The sequence below is a fragment of the Convolutriloba macropyga genome, chromosome 5 (genome assembly GCF_964194025.1).
Source record: "Convolutriloba macropyga chromosome 5, txConMacr16.3, whole genome shotgun sequence".
Classification (NCBI taxonomy): Eukaryota; Metazoa; Xenacoelomorpha; order Acoela; family Convolutidae; genus Convolutriloba; species Convolutriloba macropyga.
The window spans coordinates 54,502,083-54,522,550 of NC_134472.1; the positions used below are offsets into that span (position 1 = coordinate 54,502,083).

The 20,468-nt window shown below is 36.5% G+C and overlaps 2 protein-coding genes across 2 annotated transcripts in view; both read left to right on the forward strand.

Annotated features, from left to right (window-relative positions):
* LOC142339478 (uncharacterized) overlaps positions 1–20,468 on the forward strand; it is a 604,341-nt gene that overhangs the window by 321,037 nt on the left and 262,836 nt on the right. The window lies entirely within an intron of this gene.
* LOC142339474 (serine/threonine-protein kinase TAO3-like) overlaps positions 1–20,468 on the forward strand; it is a 70,072-nt gene that overhangs the window by 40,252 nt on the left and 9,352 nt on the right. The window contains exons 12-15 of the mRNA XM_075389517.1: positions 9,054–9,186; positions 9,577–9,783; positions 10,042–10,224; positions 18,393–18,591. Of these exons, the coding sequence (XP_075245632.1) occupies positions 9,054–9,186; positions 9,577–9,783; positions 10,042–10,224; positions 18,393–18,591 (722 nt within the window). The remainder of the gene's footprint in view (positions 1–9,053; positions 9,187–9,576; positions 9,784–10,041; positions 10,225–18,392; positions 18,592–20,468) is intronic.

Below are 20,468 nucleotides of genomic sequence, written 5' to 3' on the forward strand. Positions count from 1 at the left end.
CGAAGTTTGAAGCAATTAGGTTAGTCCTGCGGGTCTTTTTATGCGACTTTTCGCTTGACCGATTTTCCGTCGGACGCTTTTGACTTTTCGTCCTGAAAAACGAGATGAACAGTTAGCGCCCAGTGGGCATTAAGTGCTCCTAGAGCCTGTCAGCTGTTTCAGCTCAAGCTGTTTTGGAGACTTATACTTATGGTGTGAAGGGGCGTTCTTAGTGAAGGGCTGTTTTTAAGAGGTTGAAGACACCCCCACTGTTGACCCTCACTATCGCCCGCACCCCCACCGCTCTGTGTTGCCCTCCTCAACGCCAATTCTGCCCACTCCTCCTACGCCATAATCCCCTCGATATACCCCCTGCCGCGTGACTACGTTCGAAAAACCGATCGCTAAAAACACGCAATTTTATACTTATGTTCACAATTTTTTTAAAAGCTTTTTAAAAATTTTTGTCTGAGTTTTTTCAGCCCTAGGTGTCAAGGAATCTCCCCTAGGGTTTTATAATAGGTGACTGCATCGTTTTAGTGGTAGGGGAATGGTTTCAACATTTTAACATCACGAATTTTACCATTTTTTTTTGACAAAACTTGCATTTTTGAGTTTTTGACCTTTGTTGTCATTCTGCGTTTTTTAAGCCTAAGAGGTCGGAAAAGCTCCCTGAAGGTTACTGAATATTTTTTGGCCATGAATTAGTTTCCAACTTTTATCTCAAATTTTAGCAGTTTTTTTGCGGAACTTGCAGTTTTTTGTTTTTGTCATTTTTGAGGTTTTCTAGTCTCTGGAGCCACATAACCTCCTCTACAGTTTAATTATAAATTACTGCGTAGCTTATAGAGGTAATGGAATGTTTTTCAAGATTTTAATATTAGCAATTTTAAAAAAATATTCAATTTTTTCAAATTTGAATCTTTTTGAATTTTTTATCTTTTTGTTCCGGCACCAGGGCCCTATAGTTTCTAGAGTTAATGGAATGGTTATCAATATTTTAATGACTCCAACTTCAGCAATTTTTTGTTGAAATTTAATTTTTTCAATTTTTTGGTGAATAATTTCATGTTCCAAGTTTATGGATCTTTATGAGCCAGTGAAACTATTTAAAGCTTGAAATAGGGTTACTGAAGTCTCTTGAGACAATGAAATTTGTTTTGAAGATTTGATTACCTTGAATATAGCAAGATTTTCTTAAGATTTTAACGATCATTAATGGCCAACGAAGGGTTTCAAGTCTGGCAGACGGGTTACTTGACATAACTCCAGAGACAAAAAATGGTTTTTCACTGCGAAATGTGGAAGCTTTTCATTTAAATTAAGCAATTTTTTTGATGAAGTTTAATTTTTTTTCAAATTTTCGGTGAATTATTATGTTTCAAGTTTATGGATCTTTATGAGCCAGTGAAACTATTTAACGCCTGAAATAGGTATGCTGGATAGTCTCATGAGACCATGAAATGGTTTCGGAGATTTTAATATCTTGATTTCTAGCAGGATTGTTTTCAAAATTTTTGAATTTTTATGGTCTTTTCTGAATTTAATGATCATTACTGGCCAACGAAGCTTTTCAGGTCTTGCAGAAGGTTTACTTGACGTAACTTCAGAGACAAAAATAGGTTTGAGCTTTTTTTTCTTGGGAAATCTGGAAGCTTTTTCTTAAATTTTGCAATTTTTTTTGCAAATTTTTAAAATGTGTTTTTTTATTTGCTTCGTTTACTAACAGGGCTAGAAAACTAAATTTGCAGAGTCAAAGCAAACTAAAGCTAGCCTTTCTAAACCGTGGCTAGGTACTGACAATGCCAACCGCTCGTCTTTCGTTTGAGAGCAATTCGCCCGACGTTAGTCGGTTATGTTATTTTAAATTTAACCAGGTGACCTGTTGAGTACTGGTTTAGACGCATTCTTCACATTTTTATTCTCCTCTTCAATTGCTTTTCAATTAAGTGCTCTTCGAGCTTTTGTGCTATTTTTCAGCTCAAACTGTTTTGTAGACTTACACTTATGGTGTGAGGGGGCGTTCTTAGTGCTTGAAGACACCCCCACTGTTAACCCCCCCACTATTGCCCCCACACCCCCACCACCACGCTGTTATCCCTCACCTCACTGTAGCTCACCCCCACCGCCCCCCCCCCGTGTGGCTACTGACGAACAACCGATCGCTAATAAGACGCAACTTTATACTAATTTTTACAATTTTTAAGCTTTTTGAAATTGTTTGTCATTTTTTTTAGTTCTCTCAGACCTAGGTGTTGAGGAATCTCCTCTAGGGTTTTATAATAGGTGACTGCATGGTTTTAATGGGAGTGGAATCGTTTCAACATTTCAACATCACGAGTTTGAGCAGTTTTTTGACAAAACTTTCAAATTTTTTCAATTTTTTGGCAAGTTTTTTTTCATTTTTCACGCCTTTCCAGACGAAGGGGCCAGAAAACGTCCTTAAGGGTTTGATATTAAGTTACTGAAAGGTTTTTTTGTGCGTTGAACAGCTTTCAAATTTTTAGTGTGACAAATTTTGAGCGATTTTTTTGATAAAACTCTTTTAGGTTTCAATTTTCATTTTTTGAAAATTTGTCGGCTTTTAGGTTTCTCCAGCCTCAAGTGCCGGGGAACCTCCTCTAGGGTTTGAGAATAGTTTGCTGTATAGTTTTAAATGTAATGAAATGTTTTTCAAGATTTCAGCGCCACGAATTTTTGCAGTTTTTTTACAATATATAGTTGCTAAATATTTTCTTGGCCATGGATTAGTTTTCAACTTATCACAAATTTTAGCAGTTTTTTATGGAACTTGCATTTTTTTCAAAGTTTTTGGATTTTTTTTGTCATTTTTTAAGTTTCTCTAGCCTCAAGAGCCACTTAACCTCCTCTAGGGTTTGATTATAAAGTACTGCGTAGCTTCTAGGAGTAGTGGAATGTTTTTCAAGATTTTAATATTAGCAATTTTTAAAATGTTTTCAATTTTTTCCAGTTTAATTAATGTTTTTAAGTTTATCTTTTTTTCCGGCAGCAGGGTCCTGGCGACCTTCTACAGGGTTTGATGACAAGTTCTCGGATACCTTTTAGAGTTAATGGAATGGTTATCAATATTTTAATGACTCTAACTTCAGCAATTTTTTGATGAAATTTAATTTTCTATATATATATATATATATATATATATATATATATATACTTAATACTAAATAGTCTCCTGAGACAATGAAATAGTTTTGAAGATTTTAATATCTTGATTTCTAGCAGGATTTTGTTAGAATTTGCAAATGTTAGCAAAATTTTTTGAATTTTTATGGTCTTTTCTGAATTTAACGATCATTACTAGCCAACGAAGCTTTTCAAGTCTTGCAGAAGGGTTACTTGACGTAACTTCAGAGACAAAAATAGGTTTGAGCTTTTTTCTTGGAAAATCTGGAAGCTTTTTCTTAAATTTTGCAATTTTTTTTGCAAATTTTTAAAATGTGTTTTTTTATTTGCTTCGTTTACTAACAGGGCTAGAAAACTAAATTTGCAGAGTCAAAGCAAACTAAAGCTAGCCTTTCTAAACCGTGGCTAGGTACTGACAATGCCAACCGCTCGTCTTTCGTTTGAGAGCAATTCGCCCGACGTTAGTGGATTACGTTAATTTAAATTTAACCAGGTGACCGGTTGAGTACCGGTTTAGACGCATTGTTCACAATTTTATTTTTCTCTTCAATTGCTTTTCGTTTTGTGGGAGTTTTAAATAAAATCAGTGTTTAATTGCTCTCAAACGAATTTTGTAGCAATTATATTAGTCTTTTCGGTCTTTTTTATGCGATTTTTTGCCTGACCGATTTTTCGTCTGACGCTATTGACCTTTCGTCCTCAAAAACGGGATACAGATAGCGCCCAGAGGGCATTAAGTGCTCCTAGAGCTTTTCAGCTATATTTCAGCTCAAACTGTTGTGGAGACTTTTATTTATGGTATGAAGCGGCGTTCTTAGAGGTTGAAGATACCACCACTGTTGACCCCCCCCCCCCACTTCTGCCCCCAAACCCCCCCTCCACGCTGTTGCCCCTCACGCCACTGTTGCCCAACCCCCTTTTCTCCCCATAGACCCCTCACCCCCCAACCGTGGCTACTGACGAGCAACCGATTGCTAAAAAGACGCAATTTTACTAATTTTTACAATTTTCGAGCTTTTTGAAAATGTTTGTCATCTTTTGAGTTTTTCAACCCTAGATGTCAAGGAACCTTTTTTGGTGTTTTATAATAGGTTACTGCATAGTTTTTAGTGGTAGTGGAATGGTTTCAATTTTTCAACATCACGAATTTTAGCTTTTGACAAAACGTGCAATTTTTTTGGCATTTACTTTTCCTTAATCACATTTTTGCAGACGCATGGGCCAGAAAACGTCCTTAAGGGTTTGATAATAAGTTACTGAAAAGATTTTTTTGTGCATTGAACAGCTTTCAAATTTTTAGTATGACAAATTTTGAGCGATTTTTTGATTAAACTCTTTTAGGTTTCAATTTTCATTCTTTGAAAATTTTTGTCGGCTATTAGGTTTCTCCAGCCTCAATTTCCGGGGAACCTCCTAGGGTTTGAGAATAGTTTGCTGTTTAGTTTCTAACGGTAATGGAATGTTTTTCAAGATATCAACACCACGAATTTTTGCAGTTTTTTACAATACATGGTTGCTAAATATTTTCTTGGCCATGGATTAGTTTTCAACTTTTATCACAAATTTTAGCAGTTTTTTTTATGGAACTTGCAGTTTTTTCAAAGTTTTTGGATTTTTTTGTCATTTTTTAAGTTTCTCTAGCTTCAAGAGCCACATAACCTCCTCTAGGGTTTGATTATAAAGTACTGCGTAGCTTCTAGAAGTAGTGGAATGTTTTTCAAGATTTTAATTTTAGCAATTTTTTAAATGTTTTCAATTTTTTCCAGTTTTATGAATGTTCTTGAATTTAACTTTTTTTTCCGGCAGCAGGGTCCTAGCGACCTTCGACAGGGTTTGATGACAAATTTTCGGATAGTTTTTAGAGTTAATGGATTGGTTATCAATATTTTAATGACTAACTTCAGCAATTTTTTGATGAAATTTATTTTTTTTTCAAATTTTTGGTGAAATATTATGTTTATGGATATTATGTTTAGTGAATTATTAAGTTCATGGATCTTTATGGGTCAGTGAAACTATTTAACGCTTAAAATAGGTATACTAGATAGTCTCCTGAGACAATGAAATAGTTTTGAAGATTTGAATATCTTGATTTCTAGCAGGATTTTGTTAGAATTTGCAATTGTTTTCAGAATTTTAAATTTTAATGGTCTTTTCTGAATTCAACGATCATTACTAGCCAGCGAAGCTTTTCAAGTCTTGCAGAAGGGTTTCTTGACGTAACTTCAGAGACAAAAATAGGTTTGAACATTTTTCTTGCTATATCTGGAAGCTTTTTCTTAAATTTTGCAATTTGCAAATTTTTAAATTGTCAGATTTTTTTATTGGATTCGTTTACTAACAGGGCTAGAAAACTAAATTTGAAGAGTCAAAGCAAACTAAAGCTAGCCTTTCTAAACCGTGGCTAGGTGTTGACGAAGCCAACCGCTCGCCTTTTGTTTGAGAGCAATTCGCCCGACGTTAGTCGATTACGTTAATTTAAATTTAACCAGGTGACCGGTTGAGTACCGGTTTAGACGCATTCATCACAGTTTTACATTTCTCTTCAATTGCTTTTCGTTTTGTGGGAGTTTTAAATAAAATCAGTGTTTAACTGCTATCAAACGAAGTTCGTAGGAATTATATTAGTCCTCTCGGTCTTTTTTATGCGATTTTTGCTTGACCGATTTTTCGTCTGACGCTTTTGACTTTTCTTTCTCAAAAACGGGATAAACAGATAGCGCCCAGAGGGCATTAAGTGCTCTTAGAGCTTTTCAGCTGTATTTCAGCTCAAACTGTTTTGGAGACTTTTTTTATGGTATGAAGCGGCGTTCTTAGAGGTTGAAGACACCACCACTTTTTACCCCCCCCATTTTTGCCCCCACATCCCCCACCACGCTGTTGCCCCTCAGGCCACTGGTGGCCAACCCCCTTTTCTACCCATAGACACCTCACCCACATCCCCCCCCCCCGTGGCTACTGACGAACAACCGATCGCTAAAAAGACGCAATTTTACTAATTTTCACAATTTTTTTCGAGCTTTTTGAAAATGTTTGTCATCTTTCTCAACCCTAGGTGTCAAGGAACCTCCTCTGGTGTGTTATAATAGGTTACTGCATAGTTTTTAGTGGTAGTGGAGTGGTTTCAATATTTCAACATCACGAATTTTAGCTTTTGACAAAACGTGCAATTTTTTTTTCGACATTTACTTTTCCTTAATCACATCTTTGCAGACGCATGGGCCAGAAAACGTCCTTAAGGTTTTGATAATAAGTTACTGAAAAAATTTTTCTTGTGCATTGAACAGCTTTCATGTTTTTAATGTGACAAATTTTGAGCGATTTTTTTGATAAAACTCTTTCAGGTTTTAATTTTCATTTTTTGAAAATTTTTGTCGGCTTTTAGGTTTCTCCAGCCTGAAGTGCCGGGGAACCTCTAGGGTTTGAGAATAGTTTGCTGTATAGTTTCTAAATGTAATGGAATGTTTTTCAAGATTTCAACACCACGAATTTTGCATTTTTTTATACAAAACTTGCATTTATTTTTTGAATTTTTTTTATCTTTGTTGTCATTCTGCGTTTTTCAGCCTCAGAGGTCAGAAAACCTCCCTGATAATTACTAAAAATTTTTCTTGGCCATGGATTAGTTTTCAACTTTTGTTATCACAAAATTTAGCAGTTTTTCTAAGGAACTTGCAGTTTTTTGAGTTTTTTTTTCATATTTTAGGTTTCTCCGGCCTCAAGAGCCACATAACCTCTTCTAGGGTTTGATTTTAGGTTATTGCATAGCTTCTAGATGTAATGGAATGTTTTTCGAGATTTTGATATCAGCAATTTTGATAAGTTGTCGGATAGTCTCTAGAGTTAATGAAATGGTTATCAATATTTAATGCTGAATATTTTAGAAGCTATCTTAGAGCCGTACGCCTATCTAGTCGCTAAGTATGCGATTCACCAAAACTATTTTGAGGAGACAATTTCATATTTTCAAGGGTGGCTCTTATCTTAAAAGTTCTACCCCTCAATCACCCCTCCCCCTCTCAAAAAAAATTTCAACATCCATTCTCCTCCACTTGCAGCTCTCCCCCTATCTAAAGCTGACGGCATCCCCCTAATGTTAGCATCCCGACACCCCAGCTGGCAACTGCCGAACGAAGCCAGCAGCTCACCGGTCATTTGAAAGCAATTCTCCTAAATTCAGTCGGTAATGTTTGTTGCTTTATGACATATTTTCATGCTGGCTTCATGTTGTTGGTTTCTAATAATTTTTATGGATTGCTTGCTCTGTGCGCTTGTCAAATATTAGTGAATTTTTGTGTTTTGCTGTAGTTGTTTTTTCCGACATGTGTAGCTTCATCAATGACTGGTAATTGGTTTATAATGTGAAGTAATGGAGCCTCTTTAAAGCAGCCATTTGATATCTTTTTGTATTTTTGGTTTGACACTATTTTTTTATTAATAGCCGCACAGCGATAGCTGAGGCTATTATTGGCCTTCTCTTGGTTTTTTTTATTTCGTCGTCATGATTTTTGTTACGACCATATGACGTCACAGCCGCTTTTTGTTCATTCGTTCATGCAATTTCAACTGAATTGCATGTGTGACGTCATTTTTCGCTCGTAGTGGAGCGAGTTTTTTAGTTCATGCGCGTGATTAAATTTTTGGTCACACTTGACTTACCTCACTCTCAAAAATGACTTCCTCACTTTGAAATTGACTTTTATTTACTTTAATTCAAAGAGATAAGGTCAAATGGGTGTGTGTCACTCTAAATGAAGGTTATTTGAGATCAGCTAATATAGGCAGCAATAACTTATACAGATTTTTAATCAAAATATAACAGATCAGCCTTCAATGAAAGGACGAATTTTTTGGTCTGTCTTTTTTACTGTTTTTTTTAGACAGCCGATCTAAGAATCTATTGCGGCTATTTTCTGGCAATCTGCCAGCTATGTTTGAATTTTTGTGTTTTACTTTTAGTTGTTTTATGTAATTTAGTCTCATTGATGACTGGCCTTATCGGCCTTCTGATGTGTCAAAACTTTTCGTCCATTTACTGGTTTTAGATTGTAGCAAGTTTTGTTGACTTGGATACCGTTTTTAATAATTGCGTAGAATATCAATCTGAATTTTGTAAATTTGTCTCTCGGTGAAAAGAATTCAAAGATGCTATACGATTTCTCAACTTTGATGAATATTATGATTTTGTCAAAGATTTTATTATATGAAGCGTCGGTTAGGGAATTTTGATGTTACTACTAAAATTTTCCACATTGCCTGACTTCTCGTAGTTCTGTTTTATCATTCTTGTAACTTTTGTTTCATTGATTTTCTTTGTTCATGAAGCCGCAGTTTTCTGAGCGTGTTGTCCCTGCTTTTAAAGGATCCGTTTTGTGTGTGCTTTTGTCTTCTTATTGGTTTTGATCGTTTTGACGCGACACGATTTCCAAAATTCGTATTTTTCAGTTTAAAACTTTTTGAGGTACTTTTAATTTAAATTCTATAGGGTAATGTGGCATTTTGAATTTTTTCCCTATAATTGCTGAAATTATTTGTCCAATTCTTTGGATTGTAATTCAGTACTTGTTCGGTATGTTTTTTAAATTCATTTTTACTCCTTTTCGTTTTTACAAAGGTCAGGACTTTCACATAATTTTATGGGTGAGATTGATCTTCACATCCCCTCTCCCACTCCATCTACGTACCCCACTCCACCTAACTACTCCCCTCGCGCCAACTTATTCGACTCGTAATCCAGCACTCTCTACCCCTCTTGTGACCCCAACTTCGCTCACCCACGATCCAAATGCTCCACTCTCACCCTCATTTAAACTTAAACTAAACTCACTGAGCCGCTACTAGCTATTGACCTAAGCCAAGCGCTCCCCTGTTGTTTGAGAGTAATTCGAACGACGTTAGTGGGTTTTGTCTATAAATGATGTTCCTTTTAGGTACAAATTGATGACCGAGCAGCACGAAATAGAATTGCAGAACCATAAGAGACACCATCAACTATCTCTCAAGAATCTGGAGAAGCAGCACACGGAGGAGACAAGGAACCAACCCAAACTCATCAAAGACAAGGTCAGTAACAATGAATATTTGTCCTCGACATTAAAATTTAAACTTCTACCTTAAATTATCACAGTAAGATATGTCTTGACTTATAGGGCAATTGCTATTTGGAAATCGCATCAATATTTAACTTTAGAATGCATCTTTAATAGATTGATTTGAAACGATGACTTCTGATGTCAGCGCAGAGGAATGCCATCATAGCAAAAGGTTCGGGCCTTAACAAACATACTTCTTGGTATAAATGTTCGCATAATCTTGTGTAAGGCTGGTCTCAAATACTGAGAAAATATCAATAAATTCACTGCGAGAAGTTCAAATAATGATCAAATCTGCTGATGAGTTTATGAGATTGCCTGAGTTTATAGGTTCTCAAGTTGAATGATAAGTAATTTCCAGGAGAAACAAATCCAGCTCCAGCTAGCAAATGCTCTTGATACACAGAACAAACAATTTATGCAGTTGAAGCAGCTTCGAATAGACGAGGCACCACGAGAGAACCATAGAGATGTTGCGCGAAAGTTGGAGCACGAGTTGTCTAATAAACAGGAGACTCTTAAGAACCAGTACAGAGAGAGCATCGAACGCATGAAAGAGTCTAATGAGGTATGACCATTAAAGGTTTCTTGCTAATTGAACTCCACACTTTTATCCTTTTTGATACTAACGCTAATTAATGCTAAGTGGTTTTGGTTATTGGGAGGCTAATTTTACAGAATTAAAAGGAAATATTTGTTTCTTCTTGAAAAGTTTGGTGTAAACTTCGTCATTATTTGCACGCACTAACGTATTACTTAGCCGTTATTGATGCGCTTTAATACCAGCTGATACAATTAGCAGAAATGTACATCCGTTGTGTTTCAGACGAATTTGAAGCGACAACACCAGCAGGATGAGGAAGAACTGAGACAAAGACTGCAGAAGGACTTGGAGACTCTCATCAACTATCAGAAGCAGGTCAAGTTCCAGACTGAGCAGCAGAGGAACAAGGAGAAACAGGAACTCGAAAAGAAGATCGAACAGCGATTCAAGAACGTCCAGAAAAATGTGAGTCACCAGATTGACCACAATATCTGTTTTTAATAGCCGCCCTCATCTTCTCAGCCGGCTATTATAGCGCTCCTATTTTTACGACTCGAAAAGGGGTATTGGTAGAGCGTTTTTTATCGATAATTTTTTGGAGTGTATTCAAAACAGGATGTAAAAGTTACCGACGCATGTGACAACTAAGTTTTTAAGTCAAACAGATAGCGAATTGAAGAGCAGAGAGAAGAGTGGTTTTCTGTTCACATCGTATTTTGAGAGAGAACGAAAAAAGTAGGTGTGGAAAGACTTCTACAGAGCGATGAAAATGTTCTTTTCCGGTCTTTGATAGTATTGGGGGAGTTGTGTGGTTGAAGTTAGTTGTTCCACCAGTTCTGGTGGTTTTTCAATTTGATTGATGAATAGCTGCCGTAAAGCGAATTTTTAATTCGCTTTACCTTTTGATTGTGATCACGTTTTTCGTTTTACACAATTCACGATTTTCACGTTTGACTTTTGACTTACCTCACTCACTGTTTCAACTGAATGGATTCTAAATTCTTTCACTCATTGAATTACGCAATGTAGTGAGTACGTTCAATGTTACAAGAGTTAAGTCAAAAGAGACTGGATAAACCGATAAAGCCCGGTCATTAAGTCATAGTGCATTCGGTTATCAAAGTTCATTAGAGCGGTTGCTAACTGATATTAGTATTCAGCTTAAGACTTCAGTTTAGAAGCTGAAGTAAGTATAGGTTTGGAATCTAACTGAAACTGCACACTGGATCAGAACAATTTTTAAATTTTAGGGAAAAAATTGTAAATTTCAATCTCTTCTTTTTTCTTCTGTTTCAATCCCGTCAATGTGCTTCTAGCACATTGACGGGATTTCTTGTTTCAATTTCTTCTGTTTCAATTTGCGTCTAGTGCATCAATGGTGGCTATTTTCCGGCAATTTGCCGGCTATGTTAATCCTTTTGAGTTGTTTCTTGAGGAAATTTTACAAAGTTTGAGCACTCTTTCACTGGTGTTTTTTGAAATTTAACATTCATAGATTTAGTTATATTGGTCCATTCATCAGCTGTGGAAAAAAGATTTGTTTAGATAAATTGTCAACCTGTTCTTTTTTAAGATCTGTTCACACATTTTCATGATTTTTGAAGTCAAATTGGAGTAGTGATTTTGGTCACGCCGAAAAAGGAAATGGAGCGAAAAAGCGAGTGGTTTTGCGGCGTGAATTCTTTTCGCTCTAATTTTAAAGTAGAGTGCGAAAATGATGTTTCAACGAAAATTCGGTTTCTCGGTAGTGGTTTTTTGTTCACATGCGGCATTTTGACATTGATTTTCTGTTTGTTTCTTATTTTTTTTAGTTCTGATTTTTTTTTAAAATGGTTTTTTATCAATTCACTCATAGTCCATTCTAGGTCTAGTTTTTCTGTTTAGTCAATGAAAATTCTTTGAATTGTACGTCAGGACTTGTCCTGCTATGTTTTTTTTTACTTCGTCGAACTTTTTTTCGCTTTACCGTTTTGCCGCCTTTTCAGCATTTTGCGTGAAATCTTTTTGACTTCTCTGGGCTAGTTTCTCTCTTCTCTCATTCTGCTAAAAGTGAATTTGAACATCAGTTGCTCAGCAAAGCAATTCAAAATGATTGGAGTCAGAATTAAAAAATTGAATTCAGAAATAAACGGGATAAAGCCATAAAGCTCAATTTTAGATGCCCGCTATTTGAACGTCGTTCCTACAAGTCTTAGTTACCATCTCTTATGCTTATTGGTATTGATAGTAGCCCATGTGGCCTCTCTCTAAGAAACAGAAGTATGTTCAACTACGAGATGTCATCAAAATAAATCGGACTTAAAAAATGTTTTTGTACAAAAATCTTCTTTTTTGATATCTTCTATTCTTTCAATCCCAATCATGCTTATTGGAATCAGCGGCGGCTATTTTCCGGCAATCTGCCGAGTATGTTTTTACTTCGTCAAATAAAAAATGTTTTGCTTTACCTCATTTTGCCGCCTTTTCAACATTTTGCGTGAAATCTTTTTGACTTCTCTAGGCTAGTTTCTCTCTTCTCTCATTCTGCTAAAAGTGATTTTGAACATCAGTTGCTCAGCAAAGCAGAGTTAGTACAAAAATGGATGTCAGAAATAGAAACGGGATAAACCCGTAAAGCCCAATTTTAGATGCCCGCTATTTGAACGTCGTTCCTATAAGTCTTATTTACCATCTCTAATGATTATTGTTATTGATAGTAGCCCCTGTAGCTTCTCTCTAAGAAACAGAAGTATGTTCAACTACGAAATGCCATCAAAATAAATCGGACTTAAAAAAATGTTTTTGTACAAAAATCTTTTTTTTTTCATTATCTGTTATTTCAATCTCAATCATGCTTATTGGAATCAACGGCGGCTATTTTCCGGCAATCTGCCGGGTATGTTTGAAAATATTGAGACAACCCAATCAATAGCCTACCTATTAGTGTACCAAAATAAAAGCATGATTAGACGCAACCATATCAGAATTTCTCATGGTCAAATGTTTTTCACTGTAGCAATTATCAGTTTTTATAGCTGCGAAGCTGTAAGCCGAAGCTATCTTGCGGTGCTCTTGGTTTTTTTTACAATTCAAAGAATTTGAATTGTATTGGGGCGCTGTCTTTTTTTTACGACTCGAAGAGGAGTATTGTAGAAGTCCTTTTTTTAATCAATATTATTGGAGTGATTTTTGAAGCGGGAAATGAAACGCGTGAAAAAATTTGGAGTGATTTTGGTGCTGAACAAAAGTGAATAGCGGAGCGAAAAGATAGTGGTTTTTGTTCATACCGCTCGTTTTGAGAGAGCGAGAAATTGATGTGTGAAAAAATTTTCTCTAAGCGAGCAAAATTTTTTTGTTCACGTGCGGCATTTTAAAGCAGTTTTTTCTATTTATTTTGGTTAAGAGGTTTGGTTATAATTTTGTTTAAATTTTAGCATGGTTTCGGTAGTGGTTTGAAGGTTTCTGTAAATTCATATGAATTTTATGATAATTCGGAGGTTTTTAATGTATTTTGCTGATTTTCGGGCTAATTTTGCGTTTTTTTTTACGATTATTTTGTTTTACTGGCTCAAATCGAAAGAAACCCCTTCTACTTGATAAAATTTATGTTAGCATTTGGTTACAGTTCTGTGGGTAAGAATCATTTTTTTTGTTGAGAAATATGACAAAAAAATGGCGAAAATTGGAACTGTTTTTCTTGCAGTTTTCTATTTCTTGCAGTTTTTAGCCAAGTTTCTTTGCCTATTATGACCTGCCGATTGTTTTGCGAGCATCTGGATATCCTATTGGCTGAAGGGAATTTTTCTTTTGATTTGTATGTTTTTTGAATTATTAAAAAATTTAGTAACTTTCTCCAGTTTTTCAGTGAATGTTGTTTTTAAGAGCTTTTTTTTTCATAATTTGGCCTAAAGTATTTCTTCAAAAATCACATAAGTGTTTTTTAAGTACTAGTTGTTTTGACGAAGTTATTTTTGCAGAGATAGTTTTTTCGGGATCTCAATTTATAACAAAATTTGATCAGATTTTTTATCATATTTTAACACATTTGATTTTAATGTTTTTACTTTGTTTCATGACTTTGTTTCAAGATAATCATAAATTAGTGAAGGCACGTCTTGTTTGATGAGTAGTTGGATGGCGTTTAAATGGATTTTCACTTCGAGTCGTTTCAGGAATTCTTCCGGCTTTGTTTTTTTTTCAGATCTGTTCACACATTTTCATGATTTTTGGAGTCAAATTGGAGCAGTGATTTTGGTCACACCGAAACAGGAAGTGGAGCAAAAGAGCGAGTGGTTTTGCGGCGCGAAATTTTTGCGCTCTAATTTTAAAGCAAAATGAGAAAACAGTGTTTGAACAAAAGTTCGCTTTCTCGCTAGTGGTTTTTTGTTCACATGTGGCAATTTCACTTCGATTTTTACTGTTTTTTCAATTTTTTGGATCGGATTTTTTTCTAAATGGTTTTCCCAATCCATTCATAGTCCGTTCCATGTCTAGTTTTCTGTTTAGTCAATGAAAATTCTTTGAATTGTACGTCAGGACTTGTCCTGCTATGTTTTTTGTATCGTCGTCTGACGCTGTTTTTTCGTTTTACATTTGTTCACTCAGCAAAGCTGAAAAAGTCAAATTTTCTGAATGACTTCTTCCTCTCACTAATGGCATTTGCGCGCGTGACGTCATTTCTCACTCGCCTCAGCAAAAGCGTTTAGGTTATTTGCGTGATTAGATTTTGATCATACGTGGTTTACATCACTCAATAAAATGACTTTTGCACTTTAAAACTTAAGTTTAAATTGAATTTGTTTAAGGTCAAAGAAACTCTATTGTGCAGTAAAGGTCCCTAATAAGAGGCTTCTGAGGAGTGAATTTTAACAAGCCTTATTAATTTATCGCTGAATGTTTTTTACCTAGTTTTATTTTTTAGCGGCGTCAATTTTTTTTTCAATTTAGATCTGTATCTGTTTTTATCTCTATATGGCACGCAGGTCAATTCTTTCGCAGCTATTCCGGCGACCTGCCGGCTATGTTTACTGGGATTTTTATTTGCTCTCAAACGAAGTTTGTAGCAATTGTTTTAGGCTTCTGGTCTTTTTTATGCAATCTTTATTGAGAGCCTTTTCGATTTAACAATATTTTGTCTAATCTTTTATCTTTCCGTCCTCAAAAACAGTATAAACAGGTTAAGGCTGGAGGTTATTGGGTGGTCTTTGAGGCTTGCGACTCACTAGTCTCTAAGTGCGCTATCCGCTGAAAGTGTTTAAAAGACAGATATTCATGGTCTGAAGGGCGGTTTTTAGAGTTTAACCTCCACCCACTCCACCCTCTTCATCTCACTCTACATTCTACCCGTAACACAACACGCTCGACCCACCCATACCCACCTATATTCAGCTCACGCTGGCCTCCCGAAGCCGCAGCTAGCTACAAAAGAAGCCAACCTCTCGCTAGTCGTTAGCGCAATTAGCCAATCGGTAATGTTTTAGAGAAGAGCAGTTTTGCCTACTAGTTAGGAATCGAAGAAGAGCAATGATAATGTTTTTTATTGCCCTCGAATGAAGTTTGAGGCAATTACTATAAATGTGTGTCGTTTAATGTGCTAGCGGTTATTATTGGGACCGTGGGTTTTTTAGTTCGTCGTCTTCATTGATGATTCTTGCGACAATTGACTTTTTCAATTTCAGTGACTTCTGCTTAGCAGTTAAAATTTTTGCGAGTGACGTCATTTGTTATGCTTCTAGGTCACTTGCAAGAATTACCTCACTCAAAAAAATGACTTCTGAACTCACTTAATAAAGTTTAAATTTTGTGACATTTACTAGTTAAAGATCAATGGTGTGCATCTAAATATTGCCAAACTTATATGCCCTAATTCTTGCATATTAGAATTCTTAGAGTTTTTGATTTCAAATATTAATTTTGAAAAAGCTCTTAGGGTTGTTTTCTTATAGAGCGTATGTGTCTCATAAAAATGACAGTTTGAATATAACCCAAAAAGTCTAGTGATCTATTAAAGGACTGGTGGTCAATCTGTCTATCTTATTTCTTTGGTTGTTTCAATTCATGTAACGCCACAAGCGTCCATCGCGGCTATTTGCCGGCAATCTGCCGGTTATGTTTTTATAGCCTTTTATTAGCCTCTCTAGGGCGATTATTTAGCCGTTTTCTTTTTTCATTCGCTTTACCTTTCAATCACGTTTTTCGTATATTATAAGTCAAGATTTTCATGTTTCACTCCTGAATTACCTCATCCGCTGTTTCAACTGAATGGATTTTAAATTGTTTCTTTCACTGATTTACTTGATGTGAATACAGTCAAGGTCAAAAGAGCAAAATCAGAAGAGACGGCATAAAGCCCCGGTGATTAAGTGTTTATTAGTATTAAAGGTTAAGAGCCTTTATTTTACCAGCTGAATTAAGCATAGTTTTAGAGTCTGAAACGGCATAACAATTTAAAACACTTTAGAATACAAAAATTCTGGCAATTTCTGTCTCTTTTTTACTGTTTAAATCTCGATGTGCATCAAGGTCGGCTTTTTTCCGGCAATTTTCCGGCTATGTTTATCTTTTGAAGATTTGAGATAAAATAGAGTAGTAAAGCCAGTTTTTGAAATATGGAGGAAAATTATAAAGGAATTAAAAATTTTGCCTACATGAGCCGTTTTCAAAGCAGTTTGTCGGCCAAAATGGTTCTTCTCCAAAAATGTTAACAAGGCTTTTAAGAGTATTTTTGGCAAGTGCTGTTTGTGTTCTTTGTTTAATATTTTGGTAAGCCTTTTGTCTGATGCTCTTTCTAGTTTTAAGTTTGTTGACATACAACAATTGAAAAGTAAAAGTTTCCTGAATGACAGATTCTCTCGTTTGAGCGCGTGACGTCATTTCGTCTCTTCGGCAGCGGTTTTAAGCTCATTCGTGTGATTATATGTTGATCACAGGTGACTAACGTCACTAACCAAAATGACTTTTGCTTTTAAGTTTAGTTGTAGTTAATTGCTCTCAAACGAATTTTTTGGTATTTATACTAGTCAACCTGGTCTTTTAATGCAGGTTTTTGTTTTACCTTTTTGTCTCATAACTTCTTCATCTGACTATTTGACTGTTTGTCCTAAAAATTGTGGTAAACACCGGTCGCATTTTGCACTTTCTTTAGAGCCTTATTAGTCTTAAGTTAGTGGTTTGCCGAAACTGTTGAAGAGATCTCTGATGTAAGTTTGACCCCCATAATTACCCCCTTCCACACTCACGATTAAACACAATCCAGTCCACATCGCCCTACCTTTTTGCGCCTGCTTGTTCTCCGATCAACTGCTCCCCCACTTCCTTCCCCTCGCTCCACCTCATTCCACCCGTAACCCCGTACGCTCCACCACCTCTCCGCTCAGCCACGACTCCCACCCTCATTTGAGCTTAAGCTAGCCTCCCTAAGCCGCAGCTAGCTAGTGACTAAGCAAACTGCTCGCCAGTTGCTTGAGAGCAATTCGCGCGACCTTTGTGTGCCATTCTTTTGAATTTAAAGATTTATCAGAAACCCTGATGACATCTATTGTCATTTGAAGCCTCTCAGTGAGCCTAGTTACAACCATAACCTACCCCTTCCACCTGTTATTTGTTGACAGAAATTTTTTGGAGGCAAGTCGGATCTTTGAGACGGATCATTGAGATATAGTTTGTTGACATAGAACAATTGAAAAGTAAAAGTTTCCTGAATGACAGATTCTCTCGTTTGAGCGCGTGACGTCATGTCGTCTCTTCAGCAGCGGTTTTTAGCTCATTCGTGTGATTATATGTTGATCACAGGTAGCTAACGTCACTAACCATAATGACTGTTATGCTTTTAATCTTAGTTGTAGTTAATTGCTCTCAAACGAATTTTGTGGTATTTATATTAGTCAACCTGGTCTTTTAATGCAGGTTTTTGTTCTACCTTTTTTGTCTCATAACTTCTTCATCTGACTATTTGTCTGTTTGTCCTCAGAATTGTGGTAAACACCGGTCGCATTAAGTTGCAGTTTCTTTAGAGCCTTATTAGTCTTAAGTTAGTGGTTTGCCGAAACTGTTGAAGAGACATTTATCATGTAAATTTGACCCTCCATAATTACCCCCTTCCACACTCACGAATACACACAATACAGTCCACATCGCCCTACCGCTATGCTGCCGCCTGTTCTCCAATCAACTGTTCCTTCACGACCACCCCAGCGCTCCACCTCATTCCACGCGGAACCTCGTACGCTCCATCCCCTCTCCGCTCACCCACGACTCCCACCCTCATTTGAGCTTAAGCTAGCCTCCCTAAGCCGCAGCTAGCTAGTGACTAAGAGAACTGCTCGCCAGTTGCTTGAGAGCAATTCGCGCGACGTTGGTGTCATGCTTTGCACGTTTGTCACTCGGATAACATCTAACGTCATTTGAAGCCTCTCAGTGACCCTAGTTACAACCAGAACCTTCCCCGCCCACCTTTCATTTGTTGACAGAAATTTCTTGGAGGCAAGCCGGATCTTTGAGATATAGTCAATCCAAGCTCTAAATGTTACAGGTGTTTTAAAGTTTTCTTAACGTACCTGCGTTTTTCGCTATTGGCTGGTTCTTTTCAGTTTTTTGTTGAATTCCTTGCATCAGATATGCTGTGTTGAGCTGTGCAAGCATGACCGTGTTTTTAGATTGAGGAGGGCAAGAAGGCGTTTGCGGAGGAGAAAAAGATGCGAGAGAGTGAGAAGAGAAAAGAGCAGCAGTTGAAGTGGCAGGAGTTCCAGCAGGACTTTGACAGAGCCATGGCCCCATATCACAGATTCAGCAGCCACACCCCAAATACAGCAGCACAACAGCCACAACTACAACACAGTACCTCTATGCAACACGGTTAGATCATTCAACTCACTCTCCAGACGTTCGTCGGTAAAAATTGTAGTGGTTAGCTTTCTAGCTGCTCTAGCTAAGCTCAACGAATGTTCACTGTGATAAAGTTTCAAATTGACGGCTTTGCGAGAGTCAGTATTAAAAGAAAGAGAAGGGGGTTGAAGTTACTCGAAGCGCTTGCACGTAACTGATTATCCGCTCACTAAGAACTTGGACCACACGTGTTCCAGTACGGTGGTATGAGTTTCGGTTTGAAGTTTAGACTCTATGTTCAAATTTGCAACACAGAAGCTGAAAATTATTTGAACATAGATGACGTCATATCAGCCCTAGGTATCAAGGAACCTCCTCTAGGTTTTAATGATAGGTTACTGCATAGTTTCTAGTGGTAATGGAATAGTTCCAACATTTTAACGTCACGAATTTCAGCGTTTTTTGACAAAACGTGCATTTTTTTCACATTTTTTGCCATGTTTCCTTATTCAGGTCTTTCCAGACCCAGGGGCCAGAAAGCATCCTAAGGTGTTTGATAATAGATTACTGACAAATTTTTATCGGCTATGGAATAGCTTTTCAACTTTTAAATGTCCCATATTTTAGCAATTTTCTGATAAAACTTGATTTTTACTGTATAACTTCTAGATGTAATGGAATGTCTTGCAAGATTTTAATTTAACATCACGAATTTTTCATTTTTCTTGACAGTTTTTGCCATTTTTTTGACATTTATAGTCATTATTCAGGTTTTTTGAGCCTCAAGGGTCAGAAAACCTCCGTTAGTGCTTGATAAAAAGTTACCGGGAAATTTTTGTTGGTCATGGATTATTTTTCAACTTTTTAATATCACAAGTTTTCGCATTTTTTTAAATATAAATTGCAATTTTCTTAAGTTGTTCGAAATTTTCGTCATTTTTTTTAGGTTTCTCTAGCCTCAAGAGCGACGGAACTTCCTCTAGGATTTGATAATTTGTTACTGCATAGTTTAGATGAAATGGAATGTTTTTCAAGACTTTAATTTCTCGAATTTAAGCAATTTTTAAAAATATTTGCAATTTTTTATTGCTTTTGAATTTTTTTCCGGAATCAAAGGCTCTGGGACCTCCTCCAAGGTTTGATGATAAGCTGCTGCATAGTTTCTAGAGTTAATGGGATGGTGATCAATATTTTTTGTCTCCGGTTTTAGTAATTTTTGGATAAAATTTTAAAATATTTCAAATTTTTAGAAAATTTGTATGTTCCAATTGTATGGATCTTTGAGTTGAATTTAGTTATTTTTATCGTGAATTTAGTTTTAATTGCTCTCAAACGAAGTTTGTAGCAATAATATTAGTCTTGTCGGTCTATTTTGCGCGGTTTTTCGCGTGACCGATTTTTCGTCTGACCCATCTGACTTTTCGTCCTCAAAAACGAGATCATCAGGTAGCGCCCAGCGGGTTAAGTGCTCTTAGAGTCTTTCAGCTCACTAGTCTTCAAGTCTGCGATTTCCAGAATCTGTTTTGGAGGCCAACCGCTCGCCGGTCGTTTGAGAGCAATTCGCCCGACGTTAGTCGGTTATGTTTGCTCTTTTACCTAGGATGGCTTCCAAATTCGTCAAAAAATAGACAGCGGTGATGATCATGTGATGCGTCGGCCAATTCTTTGATCTCTTAGGACACCCTGGTCATATCGAAATGTCATAATGGGCGTTAATAATGATAAGACAATGTCTTTCAAACTTTGAGAACTGATTGAGTTTTTCAGAAGCATAGAAGCAGAGCAAGTAAGACGTGTTGAAACATCGTAGAGGCTAAAAATAACGATTGTTGGCTTCGATAATAAAGCTTCGCAAATTGCATCAATTTTAACACACTACGTTTTGGCTTAGCGGATTTATTATTGCG